This window comes from Lineus longissimus, chromosome 3, assembly GCF_910592395.1.
Source record: "Lineus longissimus chromosome 3, tnLinLong1.2, whole genome shotgun sequence".
In the NCBI taxonomy this organism is placed as follows: domain Eukaryota; kingdom Metazoa; phylum Nemertea; class Pilidiophora; order Heteronemertea; family Lineidae; genus Lineus; species Lineus longissimus.
Window position 1 is genome coordinate 3145954 of NC_088310.1, and position 25025 is coordinate 3170978.

Here is a 25025-nt window from a genome sequence, read left to right on the forward strand (position 1 = left end):
CACAAAAGGTCTACAATAGGGAAGTGAACAACAAGTCGGTATCAACCTGTCGAGTTCAGATGCGACAAGCGCCTAGTTTTGGTGGAGCGAGTCACATGTCTGAGGACCAATAATCATCCACATCTACTGAGTGCATGTTGTCCTCTAGATGTTTGAAGACCAACCAGGACACTGAGACACCAAAAGCACCACTTTGGGCTGTCAGTGCCCCTCACTTCCCATCGCACTACTGATGTTTGAGGTCTGGGCAGTGAGATAGCTCCACCAAAGGTAGAAGGGTCCTGATGCTCTCCTGTTTACATACATGCAGGCTTTATAAGGTACATCTCAGGCATGTTGACTGTATTGGGGACATCCTGGACATACACAAGTTGTCACAATGGCAGTAGATATCCTGATGCTGTCCAAGGTACATGAGGTACCTCAGGTTTATGAATGAGCTACTCTTAAGATGGAATCTCTACCAACGACTGAAGGGTCCTGGTATTGTCCAAGCTGCACGAATGGCCCTCCATGAAGCAACTCAGTAACTATCGATACTGACAGTCTGACAACAGCATCTGCAACTGATCAAATAGACAACAGACAAATGTTTTTATCAATACGATTTATTGATGAATAGTTCTATAAAAATTGGATTCTGATGAAATGATTAAGGTTTTTACAATATCAAATATGAAAGAAATCAAAGTTGTTTGTACATAAGGAAAATTTTTACATTTACGAAGGGAGGAAATTGTGGTGAAAGTTTTTGAAAGAGTTTTGGCCAAGACAGCGTGAGGCCTAAAGGAAACTGTGTTAAGCTTGAGTGGTCCTCATTCTTTAGCTTAAACAGTACCGAGTCAACTGCATTTCAACCTGTCCAGTGACTGTGTTTCATTTTTAGGGCCTCTGATTTTCAGGGCCAACATACTAGATCTGTGATTCTTGAATTACATGTAGCCTGATTATCATGTTTAGTTGTTTGTTCTAAAACACTTTCATAAGTTTAGCCGCACGTTTTTATTTACAAACACAGGCTAGGATTTTTCCTTGGGGTAATCAGGAAAACTCACGGATATTGTATTGTAATAGCAAAGCAAAAGATAACACGTATTTACAAGTGCACTTATGATTTAGAAAAACAGAAATAGTATTAAAATCATACATTGTAAGGGCAGAGAAAGTAACCATCACCACCTGGAGAAAAAAGATAGTCTTCACAATATTTGGGGAAAACATGAATTGGAAGAAATGTACAAGTTCATTAGAATCCTATATGTTACATCGAGATGCACAACATTGTTTTTTCTAATAATTTAATGGGGTAGCATGCCATCTGCTGCAGTTTTATACCAACCAACATGTCTTTGAATTAGCAATATGTAATGTTCGGTGATGTCCTGTATTAACACCAAGATGAAATTTGCTTTATTAGAGAAGACTTTGGCAGAAGATTCAGGCACCTATTGGCAAAACATGGCTGCACAAAAACATAAATTGCATAGATCTCATAATCACACATTTACAAATTATAAATAAGGCTAATTAAGTTGCACAACTAGGAAAGGAACAGAACACATATCTGAACTCAATTTCCAAAAGAAGTTTAGTTGGCCCTTCTTGAATTGGCGATTCATTTGGTTTTTAAGTACAAATTACACAAACGCTTCTACCCGATTGTATACAATATAAGATACAGTTGATTAGATAAGTCATCAATGACCACGCATGAGTGTCTGAACGCATGTTACTCTGCCATTGCATCATTGATAAGGTCTATATTAACCCTTTAATACCGTATTTTCCGGTGTATGACCCGCGGCTTTTTGCCCTCAAAAAGCCCCAAAAAGGGGGGGTGCGGGTGATACAAAGGTGCGGGTCTTGCGTGGATTCTGAGAGGGATAAGCCCCAACCCCAAAGAAAAAAAAGGGGACCAAACTGGTTACTTGATAAGGATTTATGTCCATCGTTTTCGCATTGTTTTCAACCAATATTTCCGCCATGATCGCATAGTTTGTGATGTCTCCGCTAGGGAAAACAAGTTACGGCCATGCTGGAATTGATCCACTTTGGTTAACAATTAAAAAAAACATGGCGGTTCTAGGATTTCAACATCAATGAATGGCTTACTATTTTTGGAGAATGCGGGTCTTGGAGCAGTGCGGGTCATAATCAGGTGCGGGTCTTGCGTGGCTTTAGGTAATGGTCAAAGGGGGTGCGGGTCATATGGCAGTGCGGGGGATAATCCGGAAAATACGGTATTGAGATTTGTATAAAAAGTGTGGGTACACTGTATCCGTGGCCCTCAATTGTATGGAAAATTTACTTGTCAGACTTCACTGACCACCTTTGAATACAATGGAAGGAAAATATATCCGAGATCATTAAAAAGATGAGTTGTTGCAGTGGGAGATTATAAGGGCAGAGCATGTGTCCATATTACAATTTACATCATCAAAGAAGTCACCTACCGTTACATACACACACTTGATTATTTTCTGATAACCTAACTTCAAAACACCTACATGTATAATGAAGGTTCTGACAGCTCATGAAAACTATACGATTGCAAGGCTGTGCTTTTTGCACATGCTCACACACCCCATCCCCATTTCAGCATTGCTGAAAGAAAGGTATAACAATAGCGAATTTTCGCTAATCCCCCGAAACACCCACATGAAGTTATTGCCCAGTGTATTGCCTAGTATCTGCCCAGGGGGGTACAGAGTTCACAGTGACCGCTGCATAAGTTTTTCCCAGAAATCACAACAATTGTTCATCAAATATTTATAACTAGATAAAAACAGGTGTCCTAATCTGTGTAACACCTAAAAGTAAAGCAAGCTAAAAGTGTATAGTACAATAACTACATGAAACAACATAAGACTAGAAAAATTCTAAGAACTTCATAAGACTAGAAAAATTCTAAGAATTTCTAAGTATAGTCCCTCCTTTTAACCCAACAGACGACATATGTGACCTTCTCTGAGAAAACCAAAGACGGGCCAAAATTGCCGGCAGTGACAAGGCCTGTTCATTGGGATGAAATGAACATGCCATTCATGTATATCCAAATACTGAATCCAATATGTCAAATTTGACAACCATCCTTCAAGCCCTAGAAAAATAAATACACACATTCATGGCACTAATTCCCGTTGTATAAAATGTGATTGCATATGGTTAAACCCGAGCAGGGAAAGACCCACTGTTGAAAATTCACGATGTGAAAAAGTTTCATTGCAACCAGATGATATCAATGAAAAGAAAACCACCGAACAAATCACCCTGTAACTTAACTCACTTCAGCTTAGGTAAAACTGTGTGTTGCATTATTGATACAATTTTGATGCAAGATTTCCTCAGAATTTCCAGAAACACTACAGCACCAACAACCAAATGTGACCCGTTCCAGCAAAACCAGTCGCATATCGCTCAGAGCTTGGCAGGTTGAGACGGACTGTTTGTTCATTTCACTATTGTCTGCCGTTTGTGAAATCTGACAACATCAATTTCATCTATTATCTTCTGGTGTCATCTAGGCTCATCTTATGTGCGACATGCGACTGGTTTTGCTGGAGCGGGTCACAAATCTTCTGATAAAACTTTTCGAACTGGCATTCAGTTCTCCCAAAGGTAAATTTCATGTTGTATCTTAAACCCAGAAAAAAACCCAAGGAAGTCTTCACATCATGATTTTTCAACCATATCAATTAACATGAAAGTCTACAGGCAGTATCAAAAACACTGCAAAGGAAATTTTGCCAGCAATTAAAGGTTCACAGTGGAGACAGTTTTTAAGTAATCACTATGGAGATACAACACAATTGTCAGCCTCTTTAACAACAGTATCAAACTTTTGACCACATGGGAAAACCTGATTTTTGGCTATTTTTGGTAACACTTTACTGGCCTTCCCTTTTAGAATAGATTTCAAGGCCTGCAAATTACATGTCCCAACATTAATAGAAGTCCAGACTAAATTTTATCTGGAATTTAACGAGAATTTCCATATCTGTGACATTTGTTGGCTATCACAGGCCTGTATAGTTAATGCCTGGTTCCCGCCATCTTTGCTGTCTATACACAGCTTGTGGTCTGCATGCTTCAATGATGTGCCAGAACGTTGCCATTTCTGAAAGAGAAAGTTAAATAAAGTAAGTTAACATTTAGAAAAAAAATTATTTTTAAAAAAAGCTCTATTTCAAATGTCTGATCAAGGCTATCCAACTGCAGCAATTTCTGAACAATCATGCCCTACAAAAACCTTAGACGTCAGCCACGACAGGCGCTGATGTTTCCATTGCACCAATCTGACGGCCCGTTTATCACATGGGGCTAAACATATACAGAACTAAACCTGCCATCAAGCCTAGAAGATTATTTTCAAGAACTTGTCTGCCTATGCCTACCTGGTTTCTGTTATCATTATTACACTGGAAGAGTTTGAGTGCACTGCCCGGCGATGGCTCTACCAACGTTAAGCACAGATCAAGGTGCTTTATCTGCTCTCGTTTTGTCAACGACCATTCCTGCAAAGAAATCAAAACAAAATGGTCAAGAATTTTGGTCAAACAACTTATGGTGCACAACTTGCAGGGAGATCAATGGTAGAGTCGTATGAGTGTCGGGCTCACTCTTCAACAATTTTCAGGAGGGCTCAATGCGGTCTCATGATACACACCAATCAGAACTGACTAGGCCTCTCTTCCTTTTCTCACCGACACTAACCTGATTTCCTCCAGCATTGTGGCAGGTGAACAGACCCACGACACCATCCGCAAAATGTCCAAGCGTATCCATGCAAAGATTGGCCTGAGATATCGAACCGAAAGCTACATCCTGTTTGTCGGGGACCCTAGAAGGTAGAGAACACAGATGTGTAAATAGCAATTACCAATTACCAATTCTGCCACATATCGATTACCAATTCTGCCACATAGCAATTAACAATTCTGCCCGAAAATGAACCATATATTCAAGATTTTGATATAGCACAATGTTTAAAAATAGTGATGTTAAAACAAAGTCACTAAGTTCTTTAGCCCAATAAACTTACATCACCAGTATATAACCTCTACATTCCCATATGCAATCTATGATTTAGTAGCTTATCACTATCAGCACGTGTTGTTTTAGTTCATGCACGCAAGAACCCTAATCATCTGAATATTGTTTTCTATCCCAAGGTAAACAACAGACGGATAAAAGAAACATGTTGAATGGTCCAACAGTTTGATTTGATGCAGTTAGTGGGATGTATCACAAAATATCTTCATCTCATCATATTTTAGGTCAGGTAACCAGAAGTTTGACAGTGTGCAAGGGGAAGTTTTCTTAATTTTCCCATTGCACACGATCAAACTTTTAGTCGACGTTACTTTTATGGGTGTCCAGTGGCCAGGCGGTGAATATTACTGGGTGCATCTTCAAGTCTATGCATAACTAACTAGGAACCACTGCATTTCTCAAACACTTTGATAGAACAAACTAACCATTCGAAAACTTCATATCCTATAGAATAACAAAACATTACCACTGCACGGCTGGACCCAATCTCAATCTTCAAAATGGAATAACACAAGTTTCACATACACCTTAGAGAATCAGTTTCCCAGCAGGTTGAGTATTCATGACAGGCATCCCATTCTGCCAAGAAGTGTGACCGTGGGAAAGGTGTAAGTTCTCCGAACAAATAGCTTGCTTTTCTTCAGACATTATTAAGAATGAGTTGTGCCAATATGGTGAAGACAGCAAATTTGGAATGACCAACAGAAGCAATTACAGGAGAGATATGTTCCAAGATGACCTGTCACTTTTTTTACCTTGCTTTAAAAGAAAGTCTATTGTTTTTCAGGTAATGTTCAATTGTATAGTCCACCAGATGCAACAGGTCATTTTAGCCAAATTCCATGATTCCTCCAATTTGCTCTCCAATGCTCACACTTTCAAATGGCTGACCAGCTCGGTAATATGGGATGCCAAGATCCTTCTCATGAAGTTGGAAAACTGCCTCTCCACAGTAACATCTAGATGTTATGATTAATGATTTTTCTTCAATTGAATGTGATTTTAGGCCTATGAAAATTTATGCACAGAATTTTGTATGATCTAAAGAGTCTAAGTTCTTATTGTATTATTAGATTTATAAAGGTCGTGTGTCCAGCTGGCCGCTTCACATGGGACATTTAAGCATGTGCACAATGATTTAAGGTTTGTGGCGACTGAATGGGAACCCAACACGGAAGAAAAATTGATAAAACAGGGGAAGAGGCAAGCTTCATGGGAGCTGCTAGAGTAAAGACATGGGTAGTCAATATTCCTTACTGCAAACGCAACCCCGTGTTTGCGATCTAAACATTGCCTCAAAAGAACAAGAGAGAAAAACTTAAATCACTTACTTCAGTTCTGGATACACGTTTTCAAGGTACCATTTAAATGATTTGCATTGTAACCGTTCGCGGATCTCTGTGCGTTGGCGGATGCTGGAACAAGTAAAATTAGTTTTACATACAATACAGTGACAAGGCAGAGATCACACTTACTGGAAAGGTGAAATGGATAATGTTATAAACTAGAAAGGACAATGTTCACTTGAACAGAATCCTGATTCTGTTCAAGTAATCAGTTCTTATTGAAATAATCATTAAATTGTTAGTCGTCCACTTACTTGCCGAAATTGACATGGCGAGCTGACGGCACTGCCATGTAATAGAACTGTTTGTAATCGTCCATCCACACTTCAGCCGCACGCCGGGTGTTCCTGAAACAGGCAGCAGAAATCATCAAGAAATGCTTCATCAACAGTGAAATAAAATGGAAAGAGAAACTGATTCCCTTTCTACTGTGTTCCCTGTGGATAACATTATTCATTTACAGCTACTCCTTTAGTGATCTGGACATAACTCATCAAAGCACCCTGGTTCTCACCTAGCAAATACTGTGCCACTGCCCCCAGGGAAGGTATACGGATGTTGCTTGCGGAAGACATGGCCCACTCGACTGCATGGAATTATCTCTAAGCTGCCATGACACTGCCACACTCGGAATGATATTTCTGAAAGAAAGAAACAAATGATGCTTTTCAACAGAATACATAATACTTCAAGCATTACAACTGATAAACCGGTACAGAACGTATGAGAGTACTACAGCTCACTCGCATAGCATTAGGCAAAAGGGCAAAGACGACACTACAAATAGCCTCGCCAATAACCAACTAAATGGCAACATTGATCCACCAGTTTGTAGACAATGAATCGCACAGAGCCAGAATCGCATGAATTATCTAAGAGACAATTACTGTGATAGCTAGGATCAGCAAGAGTCTCCTTTCCGTGATTACACGATCGAGTTCTAAACAGTGATATCATGTTCGGCGATTAATTGCAAGAGCGGGCATATTTGTGAATGCTTAAACGTGGATCAAATTGCTGGTAAAAGCAAAAATTGTAGCAGTGATATCACGACGTCATGTCAAACTTGTCAAATTATACTTAAGGAGGATGAAATTGCAGCAAAAAGCATGACCGGAGTGGAATTGTTAAAATGTGACCATGTTTGAATACATGGAAGCACGTACGAAAACAAACTATTTCTTACCTAAATTTTCTCCTCCCCACACATCCATCATCATATCATATTTTCCTATTTCTTCAAAACGCTTTTTCTCAACCGAAAATAAACCTCCCGCTATCATTGGAGTTCTGAAAGATACGCGTGAAATGTTAAGATATCTTCAATTAGTGAACAAGCATGAAAACGTTATAATCATTTTCATAGCTGGAAGCTACACTTACTTTCAATTGGCACCAGAAAATTCAGATAATGGAACAAAAAAAATTACAGACACCAATAATTATTTGATAAGACCAAAACCATGAACATGAAATACACGAAGAGGCAGTATTCATCTCACTATACCGGCATGTGATTCATAAAGGTGTACACGACTTGTTTACTGCCTCTAGTGACCTGCTGGTTGAACTTACTTGATCGGTGAGATTGGATTACTCCGCCTATGGGTCCTCTCATCTGGGGTCATGTAGTCCCATTTAAAAACCAAATTCCAATCAAACCCTAAAAGACAAAACAAAATAGGAACGCTTAACTGATGTTAACCTTTATCAAAGCCATCAGAGGGTAGACTTGTGAAGTGATGAAGTAGGGGTTTATTTTGGTATCATCCATCATGACCTGATATGAATATCATATGTAAACACATAAATTTCAATGTGAATTGTCAAGATATTGAAATAAATCAAACTGGAAAAGATAAGAATTCATTCAAGCGCATGGATTGGAATATCACATTATGCCTGATCGATAGCTTCTAAAACTAATGGATTTTCAGCTCAAAACAACCACTTTTCAAATGCGGCCATCCATTTTATTAAATTTATGGTCCACTGCTTTGACAGGTATGATTTATCAAATCAAAAAGAAATCAGATTATTGATTTTGACATGAAACACCAGTTTCTTTCTCAGTCTCACTTATAGCTTATAATGGACTTCACGTAGGCAAAATCATGTCTGCAAGCCCGTTTCCTGGGAGAAGGGGGAAGTGTGCATGGTCTAGTGGTTTTGATTTACGACCGAAAATCTGAACATTGTCATTGGATAGCTTGATGGCCAACACAGATACATCACTTGTAACCTTGGGCAAGTAGTCACTGCACCCTGTGATCATAACACAGATACATCACTTGCAACCTCGGGCAAGTAGTCACTGCACCCTGTGATCATAACACAGATACATCACTTGCAACCTCGGGCAAGTAGTCACTGCACCCTGTGATCATAACACAGATACATCACTTGCAACCTCGGGCAAGTAGTCACTGCACCCTGTGATCATAACACAGATACATCACTTGCAACGTCGGGCAAGTAGTCACTGCACCCTGTGATCATAACACAGATACATCACTTGCAACCTCGGGCAAGTAGTCACTGCACCCTGTGATCATAACACAGATACATCACTTGCAACCTCGGGCAAGTAGTCACTGCACCCTGTGATCATAACACAGATACATCACTTGCAACCTCGGGCAAGTAGTCACTGCACCCTGTGATCATAACACAGATACATCACTTGCAACCTCGGGCAAGTAGTCACTGCACCCTGTGATCATAACACAGATACATCACTTGCAACCTCGGGCAAGTAGTCACTGCACCCTGTGATCATAACACAGATACATCACTTGCAACCTTGGGCAAGAAGTCACTGCACCCTGTGATCATAACACAGATACATCACTTGCAACCTTGGGCAAGTAGTCACTGCACCCTGTGATCATAACACAGATACATCACTTGCAACCTTGGGCAAGAAGTCACTGCACCCTGTGATCATAACACAGATACATCACTTGCAACCTCGGGCAAGTAGTCACTGCACCCTGTGATCATAACACAGATACATCACTTGCAACCTCGGGCAAGAAGTCACTGCACCCTGTGATCATAACACAGATACATCACTTGCAACCTTGGGCAAGAAGTCACTGCACCCTGTGATCATAACACAGATACATCACTTGCAACCTTGGGCAAGAAGTCACTGCACCCTGTGATCATAACACAGATACATCACTTGCAACCTTGGGCAAGAAGTCACTGCACCCTGTGTTCATAACACAGATACATCACTTGCAACCTCGGGCAAGTAGTCACTGCACCCTGTGATCATAACACAGATACATCACTTGCAACCTCGGGCAAGAAGTCACTGCACCCTGTGATCATAACACAGATACATCACTTGCAACCTTGGGCAAGAAGTCACTGCACCCTGTGATCATAAAAGCAATTAAACTCTGAATTACTGCCAATTTGCAGACACCCGACAACAGATTAAAACTGGCCTTACCTCCTTTTAGATCCCCCGATGCTCCGACGTATTGGAAATTATCCATGTTGATCACATCAATAATTGGACTGACGACGCGTGTACGATCCTGCAATAGAAACGTCACTAGAATCATCCCAAGTAAAGCTATTTAAAATCATTTTATTGATCAAGTTCATTTCAAATGTCAGTGTCGATGAATTTTAACCTAAATCTGAAATTCACACTGCACACTTCTTGCAGTAGGCACTTGTGCTGTTTACTGCAAAATTTGATGATCAAGATCACAGGTAACTGCGATTTAAATCACTGATCACTTGTTTTTTCAGTGTGCTCAACAATGCAGGTCTATAAGATCTGCCGTCACTGATCGATCAAACTCACCTCTTTGATTCTCTCCAGGAGGGGTTCCAACCAATGGGTATTGCATTCACAGTGACTATCAAGAAAGGTGAGTACTGGGGCCACGGCTGCATCTGCCCCCTTTACCCGAGAACGCATTAAACCTGCAACAGAAACAACGCACATTATCACGCATTCTACGCGCAGATGGAGGGACATTGTCTCCGCCAACACAGATTTGGCTCGGGCAATATCACATTCCTCGGGCCAGTAAAATCCGTACCGCACTCGGCAAAGGGCCATTTTTGATAAATGTTGCACATCATATACAGTGGGCTTTAAGTATTTCATTTTGCAATTCCATCCACAGCAGGGCAGAAGGGGTCAGGTTGTCTGTAATTCCGTTAGCTTTGCCAGGAGATCATCATTCACCTTAATTAACGCAGCAGCCGCAGGTGGTCAGTTAGAACTAACCAAGTTTACCTGAATATTAGTAAGAAATCAATAGCTTCTGTGCTGATGAGGCAGACAGTTTAGCTGCAGTAGGAGGAGGCAGAATGCATCATCATGCCAATTTTCTCCTCCTACAGTTTATTTCTGCCTGAAGCTAACATCCAGGTGTTGGTGGATAACCTGGGGTCAGCAGGTGCATTCTTGAGTCAATCCAACATCATAAATCTTTCAGAATTCGGCCTATGGGTTGTATGGTTTGAAGTGTGCCAAAAAAAAAAAAATGTTCTCGCCTACAAAAAGGACAACTCACCTTCTCTTTTTTCATTTCTTATCACTTTCACTTTTTGTATTTTTGCTAATTCTTGACCATCAGTGCCTGAAAAGAAACAAATTTACTTCAATCAAACAACAAAGGGGATCTAGCCCAGAATACATCAAGTTTCTGGGCATTGAACATTATCATAATGTTCCCACACCACTTGGCCTGATTTTGGAGAGTCTGATTCTGAGTAAAACAGCAAGGCTAGGCAGGTTAATGATAGGTGACCATGCGCGGCAGGTCCTTAGCAGCAAATCACACCCTTGAATTCTCATAAGTGTCACACTGTCTTCCCAAGCAAACAAACTATCATCATTCTATGCTCAATCATTCATGTCACCACGAGATACATGTATGCACTGTATAACAAGAAATGTCAACATCCTCAATCCATACAACGAGAAATTCAAAGGCGGGCAAACATCATCAGAATACCATTACCATGTCTTGACAAAAGTATACACTGACATTTTATGCCTTGGTTCTCACCGCCTGTCACCGATGCTGGGAAAGTGTTTGGCTTTCTGTGTCAAGAACTGATCATCGGCTACCTAAATGTCCGTGTTTCAAGCTAGACAAGACCACTTCACCAGGGTTAAATCAATTTCCTCATTCGTTGCCAAGGAGAGCTGATTACAAGACATTTCACTCACCATCGTCACTGAAGTCATCTACAAGTATAATCTCTTTTACAAGGTTCTCTGGACTTCTATTTAATACACTGCAAAGAGAAATTAGGCGGAAGTTAAAACACCAATTGCTTGAATATTAGAATGGCATGACAAAACCAGGGACAGTGGCATCTAAGGTCAGACTGCCCACTTGGTGGGGGGGGGGGGCAATCTCTTTTATAAGGTGCACTGCCACTGGGCTCCTATTGTCTAATTTATATACAGATATCACAGAAACTCTGTAGCATCTGATATAGTTTTCACCTTCCCCATTGATCGATATAGTTCGGGTACTCATGCAACAAAGACAAGTACTTTGGTGCAGAAAAGCGCTGTATAATTACCCCTTGAGTGAAGCGTCAAGGCATACAGATGGTAAGGTTACTCTTCATGTACATTGGTACAAATGAAAAAAATCTATTCCGCTATCTACCACCAGCTATCTCACCGACGAGACGATGTCAACGCCCATCTCTTCCAGCTCGGTTAACAATTAGTACCATACCACTTTTATCACACGATATATGTGTGTGTGATATCCACACAGAAGTTTAAGTATAAAGGATACCGACCCGTTAGAAGGAAATGTTCTAAATCTCCAATCAGCCATCCCACTAAGCCAATGTTATGCTGGTTAGTGCCCCAAGTAGTTTGGGTTTACTCTTGAGACACAGGAGCAACTGCAAGAGCCAGTCCCTGTGCTAACCAGTTTCTTTGGCTAACCAACCGGCACACTAAAACAACATCAACATGCCTGGCAGCGTTTCTCCAAGAATGATAAAACCTCTAATAACTTCGCAGTTTCCTCTAGTTTGCTCCTCCGCCTTCAAATACCATAGCATGCAGCAAGTCCCCTTATGCTAACCAGTTTACCGCATTCTCGGCTAACCAACTGGCATACCACAATAGTATCTACATTCTTGTCAATGTTTCTTGAAGGTAATGATAACCCACAAATTGCCCTCGAAAGAGCACAATTACATCCAGTGGATCTCGATCTGTTGGTAGTGAATACTAATGAGCAGGACGAGGAATGAACCATGCTGAGCTAATGTTCGAGAGGCCGGTTCCTTTTCTAATTACGTTGTTGTCCCTGGGGGAAATGCATATTGGTCTGAAATCGTTGTGAGGCGAGCATCAGCGAAGGACAGAATGCGGGTCAAAAACTCAAATGATGCAGGTGAAATTGGACGTCTTGACTAAATAATACCCAGAATACAGAGTTTTCATTCGTTTCTACGATGAGCGAACGCAGCACGAGATGGCTGGAAACTTTGTGAAAAAATGGTCTTTTGCTCGCATAACTTGACAAAACTATCATAACCTTGTGATAGCCAGGGCCACATAGCAGGTGTCCGAATTTACCCCAGTAGGCCATTAGATTGTGATTCCACTGAGGACAAGACGATTTGTGTACAAAAATATCACCATCACCATTACCAGAGTGCTGCCCAAACACAACCAAAGCTGGCTTTGACGAAGACAGAGGATCCATGCAGATCTACATGTATAGATGGACTGAAGAAATCACGAGGGAGGCCTTTTCTAATCAACTTGATGGAAGTTTCTCTGCGCATAGCCGAGCCCACCAAAAACCAAGCCAATACTTGGGGGCATGCCAATCACTTTCATAGAAAATCGACAGTTGGTGGGATCTCAGGAGACACATTGAACAGCAATTTCATCGCAATATCATATATCAAACAAATCCTTAATTGAAAGTTGTGCAAAGCAATTTGTGGACTCTCATCCCGCCATTTAATTGAGGGATACCGGTCGTAAATATAGCACATGCTTTGGGTTAATGACACTGGTAAGGAAACCATGGAAGGATCAGTCCTGTAAACACAAAAAAACCTGCCAAAATGAAAGCAGCTGATGCTGCAGGCCAAAAATGCAAGAGACCACTTCCAATACTTCACGTTCTGTTTTCAAAAAATTTCTGCTATACATTGGGGAGACAAAAGTCATCGACCAATTCACACTTGAGACAATCTCACTCATTATTGACAAAGACATGCTTCATGCCTCGCTAGGCTAACTAAGCCAACTCTCCATTGATTGAAACCACACAGAAAGCAGAATGTCAATGGGTGGTATGAATAAAGACTAGTAAATGATTTTACTTCAGTTTTGTACAGAAAGGCCTAGTGTAAATGAACATGGGGTTTTCAGTAAAAGCAATTGCTAGTCTTTATTCATATCACCCAATGAGAAAGGACAGGAAATCTATAGGAATGTAACCAAACTCATTTTTCACACTCTAACTTATTGACGGATGGCATAAGAGAATTTGAGCGACCACTGGCTTTGCCAGTTGGCTTGTCCATCCATCAACATCTCCTCTGAACTGAAACAAACCAGGTGAGAAAACAAGCTGTTAGCAAGGTGCACAACAGTCAACATCATGTCAACAACTGCCATTGGAATCTCAAACATTCACCCCAATATATCTAAATCAGCAGGGGAGGAGTTCATTTGAGGATATATTGTTATTTAGGTGAGATAAAGACAGTTGCAAATTAGCCAGCTGCAGAGAATTTCTTTTTGTAAAAGTTGTCTATTTTTAAGTAAAACCATTAGGCACTTCATGTCAGACCACAGCGTGGTATACTCATCTGATGTTATTTGTTTTCTGCGCTGCTGCCAAGTCTCTTTTAAAAACGAGTTTAAATAGGCTGTCTGTAATTTTGGTGGAGTTGGACTTATTGTGGTAAGATTTTTAGGTGTGCCTATATCCTGCAAAACTGACCTGGGTGTGCCAGGTATTCAAACTCCTGGTATCCAACTGAACCGATACAGCTCTTTATTAGACGAAGATTTCATTGATGATCGACACATATCGATCATTGACAATTTGTCATCGATACTGCCAGCATCACGGTCAGACACTGGTCTAAAGGCCAAGATCGATTCCCGATTATTGTGTTTGAGTAATACAATTTTCAGTGTCCTCGGACAAGCCTGTGCTCCATCTCTCACAGATCAGAATTTCTATGACAGCAGAAGCTCATTAGTCTAGATACAAGTTTCTGTGACAGCTCAACCGTGTCCAAAGCATCATGTTATCATATTGGATCGGTGTTCGCCAAGATTGATACGCTCAGCCCACTACAGCAGTAGCTGCTCAGAAGGTCCATATGAGATCAATGCCTAGCTCTACAGCAGCCTCGCCACTCTGTCAAGTGATACAATTTCCAGTCCCTCCAGGGCAGATTACAGACTATCTTCATCGCGTGATTCGATTTTATGACCGAATCTCATCACTGCTTACAAGTTTGGGTGTCAGCTCAGCCAGGTCCAATGCACCCGATTGGGATGTTGACTGGAATGTCACCAACTAATCTTATATTGGTATGTCTCCATTTGGTCATAGCAGACAGGCTGAGAATGATAGCATAGACAAATACCTTTTGCTTACGAGAGCCCATAAATCTGGTGTCACCCAAACTCCATTACATTTTGTATTATACATGTATTGTGACGAGGGATAAAATGATTGCGATATCCAACCTCATCGGTAGTGATAGGACGATTACGAATATTCAGGATTTATTAGAAGAAGCCTTGGAAGAGGCACTCATTTCCTTGGCAGGAAGTCACAACCCACACTACATTACCTACTTGTACCTAACAAGTCGATTACAGTACACAAGGCAATAGTGGAGACAGAGAGTGAGTGAGAAGGCACTACGATGATGGAAAACTGGTGTCCACTGTTGACTGTTCCAAGATTCTCATGAGAACATCCTTTGTCCAGATGTTTAAGTTTGATGAATTGTTCATGCACAAGAACAGACCTTTAGAACCGCAAACCACTTCAAGAGCTAATTCAGTGACACAAATAAATACCATTCATGAAAAAGCACTGCCATTATAATTTGTTATGGTTCAATATTCTAATCACAAAGATTACCTCATGATGGTTAGCTCATGATTGAATTGCTTGCAGCCCTCAACCCCCCCCCCCATCAAATCAAGCGCTGGTTCTTCCCAGCAAATATCATAAGTCATACGAAAATGGTAGTCATACATGCAACTATTCCATAGCAATTGGTCTCTGGGCGAGATCAATTGCATGTCTTACTCTCTTTAATATACATACGTGTAATAGGTGATACGAATACAAACATTTTATCAGCTATTCTTGTCACTGATATCGGCACTTCGAATGGAAAATGAAATGCGCCCAGTCATTTCCTGTCACACTGTGTTTTGAACCTAAATGAGTAAAGTGTGTGGATCTCAGAAAAACAGTTCTTTGGTGATCTGTAGTTCACTATTTGTTCAATATTAATAGGGTCCAAAACTGATTCAATCTTGACTTTTGTGAATGAAATGTCTGGAACACTTCATAAGAAGACCACCTACACAGGGCTCAAAACATCAGAAATCCACTACACTCCAAGTCCAAGACCATTTGGCATAATTGGGCCAATGTGAGCAGAATGTACACCCAGGGAAGAGAAAATAGAGATTTATCATAGTTATCTCTGCTCTACTGAACTCAATAGGTCGGCTCAGCCACATAATTCCGATAACATCAGTGCCTGCTACGCAACATATGCAGGTATTTCTGCAAAACATGACTCTCAAAAATAGTCACAACTGTTGCTTTCCCTCTTGCTCTGCAAATAAACATTTCTAAGAAGTTTGCCAAGGAATCTCATTAGAACAATATTACTCCGAGTCTGTGGTAATGGGAGACAAAACTAACTAATCATGCAAACCAAATTGGCTTGGATGGTTTCAAATATGACCGTCTGACCTGAAAAAAACCTGTACATTCGAAAAGAGCTCCCACACACCTGAAAAGAAATCTTTACCAAGGAGAATTCTCAGGAATTCAAAGCTTTTTTAGCCGGCTAATTGGTTTGAGAGGTGGAAGTTTTTTTAAAAAGAAATCCTACTTCAAAAAATGAAGACGAAACAACTTATCTAAAGATACATGTAACCAAATGACAAATGGTGAAGTGGACATACCTGACTATAGTTCTTAATAACGTCGACCTAGCCTCATTATGATATGTGATGATGACCGACGTTGGTGGAAGGCCGGTTTGCCATTCTTGTGACCGACACCTGAAAGAAAAACGAAACAGTAAATGAGACGACGTAGTGAAAGCTCTCTCATGACAGGATGGTAAAAAGTGCACTGCAGATAAGTGATTGTCATTGCAGAAGCTATCCAATCAGTCATTGTAGCAACAACTGGTAAACATGGCATGAACAACAAGCAAACAAATGAACGATGCAATGGAACAATTACAAGGGACACCATTAGGCTATCCTTTACCTTTTTTGAGGGACACCAGTCCAAAAGGCCTATCTGAAGTCTAATAGGCCTATGTCTATGTCATGTGTGACCGATCCGACTGAACCAGCTTAGCATTGACACAGTATGTCATCTATAACTGCATATCAAATACAATTATATAGGCCTAAAATAAATTCTGTCCACCAAAACTTGCTGAAAACTCTTTGGTTACAAATGTATGGCTCCATTCCATTCCAACTTGATCGATCCACCCACACATGTATCTTGTTCAAAGAGATGAGGCCCACACCAGCAAGACCTGGTGCTATCAATTTATGCAAACAAATTAATTGGTTAGAATCTTCAGCTTCCATCACTAAAAATAACTTACCTAGGATGTCTTGTATCTGGTACTTCTCTATTACTTTTTATATTATCACTAGCTATCTGATTGAATTTATTCTTTTTATAAGCGTCCTCTCCAGGTAGTACCCGTTTGGAATCAATATAAGCTTTTTCGTCAAAATATTGCCATGACACTTTTCCCGCATTTTCATCAGGTGTCTGTGATTTATCACTCCCATTGTCATTTTGATGAGGCACATCCTTTTTACTGACAACTGACTCTGGTTTGAGCCGCAGTGCTCTATTTGTGTTATCCTGAAAAGATATTTTAAATGAAAAGAGTTATTATTATTGACCAACATTTTCAATATTCATTGCAATACACGAATCGCTCATGACGTCATTAATTTCAACCAATGGACCTCGTCAGCATTCCAGACGGCGAAAGTATTACCGACACCATCATTTTGTATCGACCTTTTCGGAGAAGTTTGTTTGGGCACTGACCAGCAATGCGATTCACCTGGAACAAAGGTTCCCTGTTGTCCGAAGTCAGTTTATTAATTATGCCTTCTGACGACAGTGACGTGTTCCGAGTGTTCGCATTTGATTTGTTATGGCTCCGATTCATCTCCTTCGAAAAGGCCTATTCTTTCATGTCAATGACCGCATCATGACATGAGACATGGCGTGACATCGGGGGTCAGACACTGTGTCTTTCAACCAGTCGAAGACGAAGTCCATGAACAGAACACACTACACTAGCCCACCCGTAAAACAGTGAGCACACTAAAAAAAGAATATTCCACCTGCGCGGATGTGTACATAGGCACGATCATGAGATACATGTACATGTAGGGCCAAGAGTGTGATGTGGACTGTACTACATGTAAGCTTATGGACATGCACTATATCATACAAACATGCATGCAATGATGCATGTTGAAATGGGCCAAGACGAAGGTCAACTTAAGATGTCCCTGATAACGCAATGACACCAAATAAAAAGATGAAATATGGATTACCTCTGAGTCATTAATCTTGTACATATAATACAGAACCCCGATTATCCAAATCGAAGCAAAAAGCACTAAAATCCGTGTATTTCTTCTCATTTTTGCATCAATCATCGGCCCACTTGGAAGATGGGATGGCGAGTGACGTTTCGTTCCTCTTTCGGTGGAATTGACCGGAGAGGCCAGCACACTGCCACCTCAAACTCGCACAGTGCCGAAATTAAAATTCAATTTCAGACACTGGAATTGGTAAAATTCCGCCATCTTGGATATCGGCATCCTGAGATTCAGGTGTTTTCAACACTGCGTCACCACCACTTCAAACTCAAAAGTCTTATCCAGGCCTAGTAAGTGCCACCTTCTTTCATAAAATGGCTTGTTTTATAAATAAATAACAAAATATGATCTTTGTAAATAAAACCCGAGACGTTCTGGTGTGTTTTTACGTGAATTTATTGCAAACTATCAATGCAGCGTAGTGCAGCCATCGTGTTCTCGGGCGTAGTGGTGATGCGATAGCCTCTTTGCAATTGTAAAAATTCTTTACATTTCCACATCCGCGGTACTGCTTTTCAAGATGGTGGCAATTCACCAGTTCCAGAGGCGTTGTAAGGAACGAAATCAGCGCCTCTAGTGTCAAGATTGACTGCCACCTGTGAAGTGGAAGAGACTAGAGAAGCAGGTCCAGGATAGATTGCCGCGAAAATTTATAAATAGTTCGGGAAACTTATAACATCCTCTTGCAGCATCCTCTTGCAAACAGGGCCTACTCCTTACGCATCTTTCTGATTGAGGGAGTAAACATATCGAGGCCACATATCGAGTGATCGATGGCCGGATTTGTCAGGATGTCAAGCCAGCTTCCCAAACTATTTATAAATTTTCGCGGCAATCTGTCCTGGACCTGCTTCTCTAGTGTAATTTTGGAAAGAAGCCCTCAAATTCGTTGTCAGTCCTCGTTTGATTTTTAGCCGTAGCAGCCAATAGCTGATCTCAAATCATCCACAACAATCAACAGAACATTGGGTTTCTGGGAATGTGCGAGACCTGAAACAAATGCCAACACAACCGAGATGAAAGTGGATACAGAATAAATTGTGACAAAGATACTGATGATAACATCACACATGCCAATGGAGTATTTAATTGTGCTGGCTCCTCAATTAGAAATTACTCGAAGAGAAATTTGTCCAAGAGACATCTCCAATAATCATATGGACAGTCTCATCAGTCAGTCGGTCCTAAAGACATTTCTAATAAACATGGGGACAATCTCTTCCGAGTGGTAGTCTGTCCAATTGACCAAGACCAAGTATCTGATTTATAGTAGGGGCCTATATGTAGACTAGGCCTGTGGTCTGCTGGTATGACCCATATTTTGGGTATTGTAAAATTGTTATGACAAATATATTAAAAAAACTCTTACTTAATTACATAAGAATATTAATTGGTGTAATAGGTATCTATCGATAAAATCAAGATCACTTTCAGGTTGATATTTCTTGAGATGAAAACGAAAGAACAAGGCACATTAGCAAAACCAAAATATTGATCTTTCAGAACTTAGTTAGGTATCAAACTTTCGTTTATCTGCTCAACGTTTTGAAGTGGTCGTGATCGCGTAATGGACGAACGCCTGCTGACCAAATACTCGTAGCACAGTGACATGTGCATATCTTTGCTAATTTTGACTATTTTGCTATACAGCCATGTATATGCAACATAGTTAATTTATTCTAAGATATGCATGCATGCATGCCATGGTGACTAATATTGAGGATCACCGATTGTTGATGTCTGGGGCATGACCTATCCTCCCATTGCATGCCCCTACATCCTCTATATAATGGTACCGGTACTGTTTACATCAGTCAAGGAGACACATATTGATGGATACCATCGGTATGTGGTCTTGAGAAGCCGGTTCCAATGACCACTCGTACTCTGGAAAGAAGCTGAGATTGCTCTGGGACTCGCTAGTCCCCACGGGCCCGGCTATAAAATACCGGCACCCCGACATGCTCGTCTTCTATGAGAAGGAAAAGGAGGTCCTAATCATCGAGATAGCTGTCAGCTCCGACAGACACGTCCTAGCACGTGCGGAGCGGGAGAAACGATCGAAGTACTGTGGCTGTGACTATCTCATCTCTCTCATCATGTTGTCAACACGGTGGAGCAGCCAGGACTGATTCGGCCTGGCTGTGACTTCCTCATCTTTCTCACCATGTTGACAACTTGGCAGAGCAGCCAAGACTAATTTGGCCTGGCTGTGACTGTCTCATCTCTCTCACCATATTAACAACTAGGCAGTGCGGCGAAGACTGATGCCGCCTGGCTGTGACTGTCTCATCTCTCTCACCATATAGACAACTTGGCAGAGCAGCCAGGACTGATTCGGCCTGGCTGTGACTGTCTCTCATCTCTCTCACCATGTAGACAACTTGGCAGAGCAGCCGAGACTGATTTGGCCTGGCTGTGATTGTCTCATCTCTCTCACCATATCAACAACTAGGCAGTGCGGCGAAGATTGATGCGGCCTGGCTGTGACTGTCTCATCACTCTCATCATGTTGTCAACACGGTGGAGCAGCCAGGACTGATTCGGCCTGGTCATCATCCCCGACGATGTCGTGCGAGGTCGTTTCAATGAAAAAAACGCACGCCACTGCCGTACCGGTACCTGAGAAAACATGCGCATGCCGTTTTAGGCAGATTTGTGATGATTGAAACAATAAATCTACCTCATAGTTCATGTGTTCTCATATGACAAACCCAGTGGACACATAGCCTGAACTAACATGCTGCGATCGGGAAAACATGTACACGCACCAATTGTATACAGATAGCGCTCGAGCGTGTGACTGACTATTGGAGTCGATTGGCGTTAGAAGTAGGAACTAGATGTTATTGGACCAACAGTACGTCAACGACCGGTGTACCTCTTTAACCATCCAGGCACCAGTTGTTTTCAGTATCCCCCGCCTCTCGATATGACGGACCGGCGTACCTCTTTAACCATCCAGGCACCAGTTGTTTTCAGTGTCCCCCGCCTCTCGATATGACTAAGGAGTATAAAAAGCCTGAAACTCAGGATACCCTTTGACTAATTCTGATTGGAAAAGTCACGGTCCGACCCTAATACATTTTTGCCCCAATGTAGCTTCCAAAATACGAAAAATTGACATATGTACATGGATGATTAGATATCAAGATAAGGAAGAAAAAAAGAGAAGAAGTCTGCAGCAGATTCACCGGGATTCGAACCCGTGACCAGCCGATCCACAGTCAAACGCTCTCAGCGCTGGACCGTCAAGGCTTTCATGCTGTAATGGAGATTTTATTCGCCTCTTATATGCGATATGCAAAAGAGCGCGCCGCAATTGTGACAAGGTCGCGCAGGTGGCAGAGTGATGGTCCGAAATAGATCCAAGTTATCGTATATTTCGATAGTTGCACAGATTTTTCTCAACATATCGTATTCATATACCTCAGTGATATAAAAGATTATGCCTGCAGTTGATTTAACGTTTTAATGGCCGTTTTTTTAAAGTTTTTAAAAATCGAGGTCAGCAGGGTCAGAGTCAATCTTTCAATGGTTTTGAAAGACACTGGCAGGGTCATAGGAAATAGTTGTTGGCGCCGATGATGTCAGCAATATGGCGGAGTTCCGCCCCACCCGTGAGATTTGCTCTCGTCACGTCATGAGCATATTGAACTGCTTGTGAACCGAGCTGAATATGTTGCGGCTACCTATCTCTCCATCATCCCCGACGATATGTGCCGGTGCCGGTCGTGCGAGGTCGTTTCAATGAAAAAGACGCACGCCACTGCCGTACCGGTACCTGAGAAACCATGCCGTTTTAGGCAGATTTGTGATGATTGAAACAATAAATCTACCTCATAGTTCATGTGTTCTCATATGACAAACCCAGTGGACACATAGCCTGAATTAACATGCTGCGATCGGGAAAACATGTACACGCACCAATTGTATACAGATAGCGCTCGAGCGTGTGACTGACTATTGGAGTCGATTGGCGTTAGAAGTAGGAACTAGATGTTATTGGACAAACAGTACGTCAATGACCGGCGTACCTCTTTAACCATCCAGGCACCAGTTGTTTTCAGTATCCCCCGCCTCTCGATATGACGGACCGGCGTACCTCTTTAACCATCCAGGCACCAGTTGTTTTCAGTATCCCCCGCCTCTCGATATGACTAAGGAGTATAAAAAGCCTAAAGCTCAGGATACCCTTTGACTAATTCTGATTGGAAAAGTCACGGTCCGACCCTAATACATTTTTGCCCCAATGTAGCTTCCAAAATACGAAAAATTGACATAATATGTACATGGATGATTAGATATCAAGATAAGGAAGAAAAAAAGAGAAGAAATCTGCAGCAGATTCACCGGGATTCGAACCCGTGACCAGCCGATCCACAGTCAAACACTCTCAGCGCTGAACCGTCAAGGCTTTCATGCTGTAATGGAGATTTTATTCGCCTCTTATATGCGATATGCAAAAGAGCGCGCCGCAATTGTGACAAGGTCGCGCAGGTGGCAGAGTGATTGTCCGAAATAGATCCAAGTAATCGTATATTTCGATAGTTGCACAGATTTTTCTCAACATATCGTATCCATATACCTCAGTGATATAAAAGATTATGCCTGCAGTTGATTTAACGTTTTAATGGCCGTTTTTTTAAAGTTTTTAAAAATCGAGGTCAGCAGGGTCAGAGTCAATCTTTCAATGGTTTTGAAAGACACTGGCAGGGTCAAAAGAAATAGTTGTTGGCGCCGATGATGTCAGCAATATGGCGGAGTTCCGCCCCACCCGTGAGATTTGCTCTCGTCACGTCATGAGCATATTGAACTGCTTGTGAACCGAGCTGAATATGTTGCGGCTACCGCTCTCTCCATCATCCCCGACGATATGTGCCGGTGCCGGTCGTGCGAGGTCGTTTCAATGAAAAAGACGCACGCCACTGCCGTACCGGTACCTGAGAAACCATGCCGTTTTAGGCAGATTTGTGATGATTGAAACAATAAATCTACCTCATAGTTCATGTGTTCTCATATGACAAACCCAGTGGACACATAGCCTGAACTAACATGCTGCGATCGGGAAAACATGTACACGCACCAATTGTATACAGATAGCGCTCGAGCGTGTGACTGACTGTTGGAGTCGATTGGCGTTAGAAGTAGGAACTAGATGTTATTGGACCAACAGTACGTCAACGACCGGCGTACCTCTTTAACCATCCAGGCACCAGTTGTTTTCAGTATCCCCCGCCTCTCGATATGACGGACCGGCGTACCTCTTTAACCATCCAGGCACCAGTTGTTTTCAGTATCCCCCGCCTCTCGATATGACTAAGGAGTATAAAAAGCCTGAAACTCAGGATACCCTTTGACTAATTCTGATTGGAAAAGTCACGGTCCGACCCTAATACATTTTTGCCCCAATGTAGCTTCCAAAATACGAAAAATTGACATATGTACATGGATGATTAGATATCAAGATAAGGAAGAAAAAAAGAGAAGAAGTCTGCAGCAGATTCACCGGGATTCGAACCCGTGACCAGCCGATCCACAGTCAAACGCTCTCAGCGCTGAACCGTCAAGGCTTTCATGCTGTAATGGAGATTTTATTCGCCTCTTATATGCGATATGCAAAAGAGCGCGCCGCAATTGTGACAAGGTCGCGCAGGTGGCAGAGTGATGGTCCGAAATAGATCCAAGTTATCGTATATTTCGATAGTTGCACAGATTTTTCTCAACATATCGTATTCATATACCTCAGTGATATAAAAGATTATGCCTGCAGTTGATTTAACGTTTTAATGGCCGTTTTTTTAAAGTTTTTAAAAATCGAGGTCAGCAGGGTCAGAGTCAATCTTTCAATGGTTTTGAAAGACACTGGCAGGGTCATAGGAAATAGTTGTTGGCGCCGATGATGTCAGCAATATGGCGGAGTTCCGCCCCACCCGTGAGATTTGCTCTCGTCACGTCATGAGCATATTGAACTGCTTGTGAACCGAGCTGAATATGTTGCGGCTACCTATCTCTCCATCATCCCCGACGATATGTGCCGGTGCCGGTCGTGCGAGGTCGTTTCAATGAAAAAGACGCACGCCACTGCCGTACCGGTACCTGAGAAACCATGCCGTTTTAGGCAGATTTGTGATGATTGAAACAATAAATCTACCTCATAGTTCATGTGTTCTCATATGACAAACCCAGTGGACACATAGCCTGAATTAACATGCTGCGATCGGGAAAACATGTACACGCACCAATTGTATACAGATAGCGCTCGAGCGTGTGACTGACTATTGGAGTCGATTGGCGTTAGAAGTAGGAACTAGATGTTATTGGACAAACAGTACGTCAATGACCGGCGTACCTCTTTAACCATCCAGGCACCAGTTGTTTTCAGTATCCCCCGCCTCTCGATATGACGGACCGGCGTACCTCTTTAACCATCCAGGCACCAGTTGTTTTCAGTATCCCCCGCCTCTCGATATGACTAAGGAGTATAAAAAGCCTAAAGCTCAGGATACCCTTTGACTAATTCTGATTGGAAAAGTCACGGTCCGACCCTAATACATTTTTGCCCCAATGTAGCTTCCAAAATACGAAAAATTGACAAAATATGTACATGGATGATTAGATATCAAGATAAGGAAGAAAAAAAGAGAAGAAATCTGCAGCAGATTCACCGGGATTCGAACCCGTGACCAGCCGATCCACAGTCAAACACTCTCAGCGCTGAACCG

General features: G+C 41.7%; 1 protein-coding gene across 1 annotated transcript; it reads right to left on the bottom strand.

Moving 5' to 3' along the window:
• Window positions 1–592: 592 nt before the first annotated feature.
• LOC135485388 (polypeptide N-acetylgalactosaminyltransferase 2-like) lies at window positions 593–18370 on the bottom strand. The gene is made up of 15 exons (XM_064767365.1): window positions 18253–18370; window positions 17274–17542; window positions 16609–16707; window positions 11608–11675; window positions 10946–11011; window positions 10225–10346; window positions 9862–9949; window positions 7974–8061; window positions 7585–7688; window positions 6913–7039; window positions 6653–6745; window positions 6384–6467; window positions 4714–4840; window positions 4395–4514; window positions 593–4117 (listed from the first exon to the last, which is right to left on the bottom strand). The coding sequence occupies exons 1-15, from the start codon at window positions 18355–18357 to the stop codon at window positions 3968–3970; spliced, it is 1710 nt and encodes a 569-aa protein (XP_064623435.1). The 5' UTR covers window positions 18358–18370; the 3' UTR covers window positions 593–3967.
• Between the last annotated feature and the right edge of the window lie 6655 nt (window positions 18371–25025).

Bases quoted from the DNA above. Each gene is read 5' to 3' on its own strand.
- LOC135485388 (XM_064767365.1), bottom strand. From the start codon at position 18,357: ATGATTGATGCAAAAATGAGAAGAAATACACGGATTTTAGTGCTTTTT. The intron at 9,950-10,224 runs GTGAGTTTGATC...TTTCTATTGCAG, and splicing joins TCCTGGAGAGAATCAAAGAG to GATCGTACACGCGTCGTCAG. The intron at 6,468-6,652 runs GTAAGTGGACGA...TACTTGTTCCAG, and splicing joins CGCCATGTCAATTTCGGCAA to CATCCGCCAACGCACAGAGA.